This window comes from Oratosquilla oratoria, chromosome 9 (assembly GCF_046742065.1).
Source record: "Oratosquilla oratoria isolate Oo_2021 chromosome 9, ASM4674206v1, whole genome shotgun sequence".
Lineage (NCBI taxonomy): Eukaryota > Metazoa > Arthropoda > Malacostraca > Stomatopoda > Squillidae > Oratosquilla > Oratosquilla oratoria.
In genome coordinates, this window is record NC_134785.1 from 46,843,267 (window position 1) to 46,845,766 (window position 2,500).

A 2,500-nucleotide genomic window follows, 5' to 3' on the forward strand; every position below is an offset into this window, starting at 1 on the left:
TTATGGAGTGCTGTTAAGCTCAAGTCAGTTTCTCGCCGGAAGCACACTGTATACAGTTAAGTTGGTCGAGTAAAAAGTCTCGTAGCATTACAAATACAGCTAACACGAAAAGTAGACTAGACTTAAATCTAGCACGACAGTTACCGAGAAAGAGAGAAAGAAATGAGAAAGTTTTATTTCATAAAAAGAAAGGTCTGCTGTCGAAGCTACAAACAAGCATTGCCAAGTGGACATGCACAATCATAAGTAAGAAGCAAGATATCTTCAGCCAACACAACAGCGACATGTTTTCAACAAGGAGAGGGAAGAAGAAAGAGTGAGAGAGACACAGAGAGAGAGATGGAGAGAGGGTGAGGAAGAAATAGAAATAAAGATGGAAACATGGAGAAACGTTATAAAAGAGAGAAAGAGAAACAGAGAGAGAGAGAGAGAGAGAGAGAGAGAGAGAGAGAGAGAGAGAGAGAGAGAGAGAGAGAGAGAGAGAGAGAGAGAGAGAGAGAGAGAGAGAGAGAGTGAGAGAGAGAGTGAGACAGAAAGTAAGAGACAGATGGAGAATGAGAGAGAAAAAGCGGCAGATAGATAGAGACAGACGTACATACATACAGACAAACAGACAGAAAGACTGACAAACAGACAGACATGCATTCATTCACAGCCAGATGGATAGATAAATAGATAGAGAGATAATTAGATCAAACAGATAGAAAAACAGAGAGAGAGAGAGAGAGAGAGAGAGAGAGAGAGAGAGAGAGAGAGAGAGAGAGAGAGAGAGAGATAAACAGAAAGACTGAGGAACTAAGGTTTTGGGATGCACAGAACAAAAGAAGACTAACAAAGGGGAGGGTATTATGATAAGATTTTGATTTTTACCTATTTGGGGCAGTTGAGGTAATTACAGTAGAAAGTTAAAACAATGGACAAGTATCTTAATTGTGACTTTACGAAATAATTATGTTCTCTGATATTTTTCTTTATTTACATTATTGTTATTAAGTCTTTGGGGGTTAAGCCTAGATGGATGAGAGGCGGGTGGGAAGGAGTTTCCAGGTGTACTCGTCACAACATGAAGACAAGAAATACACTGTGGAAGGACAGTATAAAGCACAAAGTACAAAACATTGGTTAAGCAAATAGACTTTTTTGTTGTTGCTCTCCAAGTTTGGGGAAAGAGATTCATATCTGCGGTTTTGAGAAGTTTGACTGCAAGTGAATGACAGGCCACGGACATCGCCGCCAAAGAATAAAAATGGCCGAAGAAAAGTAGCACAGCAACTTGTGTCTGTCTCCTAGGCGCCCCTCGCCCGCTTAGTGATGTGCTCTTTGAGTACACACGTACGCCTGTACTGAAGGTCCACCAACGCACGCGTACGGGAGGGAGACGATTACCTCAGTCGTCGTCCTTCCCCGACCCATCTGCCATCCATCCACCTGAAGCACACCTCCGAACGAGAAAGGTCCTCTGCCACCTACCGAGCACCAGCGTCGGCCAGCTCTCCATCCTCGCCGACAATCCCTTCAGGAAGATCTGGTGCAGGAAAAGCAGCGTCTCAGAATTGAGGAAGATGGAATTTACGTCCTCGTGGCTGGAGGGCGGTTTCTTGCTGGACGCGGCCATCTTGAAAGGCCTCAGGAAACAGGACACCAACAGGTTGAGCTGCTCCACGTACTCCTCCTCTGCCTCCACCATACGGAACACCAGGCTGCAATACAAGGGGGACTATACGGAACACCCAGGCAGGGAGCGAGAGAGAAATTGTGTCAGATGGAAAGCACCATGTGAGGATGAAGTCTCCACTGGTTCAAGGTTTCGCTCGTTAGAGCTTTACCAAGTACTCGTGTATAAAGCCTTTATGAGCGAAACATTGTACCAATAAAGACTTCGTCCTCACCAAGTGGGTTTCCTGGCACGCCTATCAGCACTTGCCTCTTTCATTCAGAGAGAAAAACTAATTGGGTATGTTGCTGATATGTGAGTGTGTATTTACGCTCCTTAGCGTAGTCGCTCATACTGAGTTGTGTCTGTAGGCATCTATCCGGAATACTTTTCTCGAACATTTGTCGGTGTTGACGACCATTCTCATGCGATTAATAGAATAATGGTGCACAGATATTCTTATGGAGAAGAGAGTAACTTACTAGGGAGCAAGGTGCCCCTAAGAAACACTCAGGAGTTTCTTCGTGGAACACAATCCACGCAGAGTACTAGGAACTGAAGGTAGAAGTATGGGAGGGAGCAAGAGGAGGAAGAGGAGAACAGTCACAGGGTATCAGCTCTCCTTGTGTGAAAAAGTTGGTCCGGTCCAGAGACCGAGTATCACTTCAGATGAAGGGGGGGGGGGTTAACAGTTTTTGAAAATGGGTTGCCGGGAGATGCTACCCTCCGGCGTCTATTTCGAAAGGGTTAAGGGACCCTCACATGGTCAATATTTACTGTCTGTAATGATGTTGCCAAAGCATCTGTTATTGTTTACCATGACCTCTTGTGTGCTTTCAATATCAA

At 44.8% G+C, this 2,500-nt stretch overlaps 1 protein-coding gene across 8 annotated transcripts in view; it reads right to left on the reverse strand.

The window, feature by feature from the left end:
• The window catches only part of LOC143028367 (ras-specific guanine nucleotide-releasing factor 2-like), a 311,642-nt gene that overhangs the window by 163,138 nt on the left and 146,004 nt on the right, over positions 1–2,500 (reverse strand). For all 8 annotated transcript variants that reach the window (XM_076190336.1, XM_076190337.1, XM_076190338.1 and 5 more), the window contains one exon: positions 1,471–1,700. In XM_076190336.1, coding sequence (XP_076046451.1) covers positions 1,471–1,700 — 230 coding nt within the window. The remainder of the gene's footprint in view (positions 1–1,470; positions 1,701–2,500) is intronic.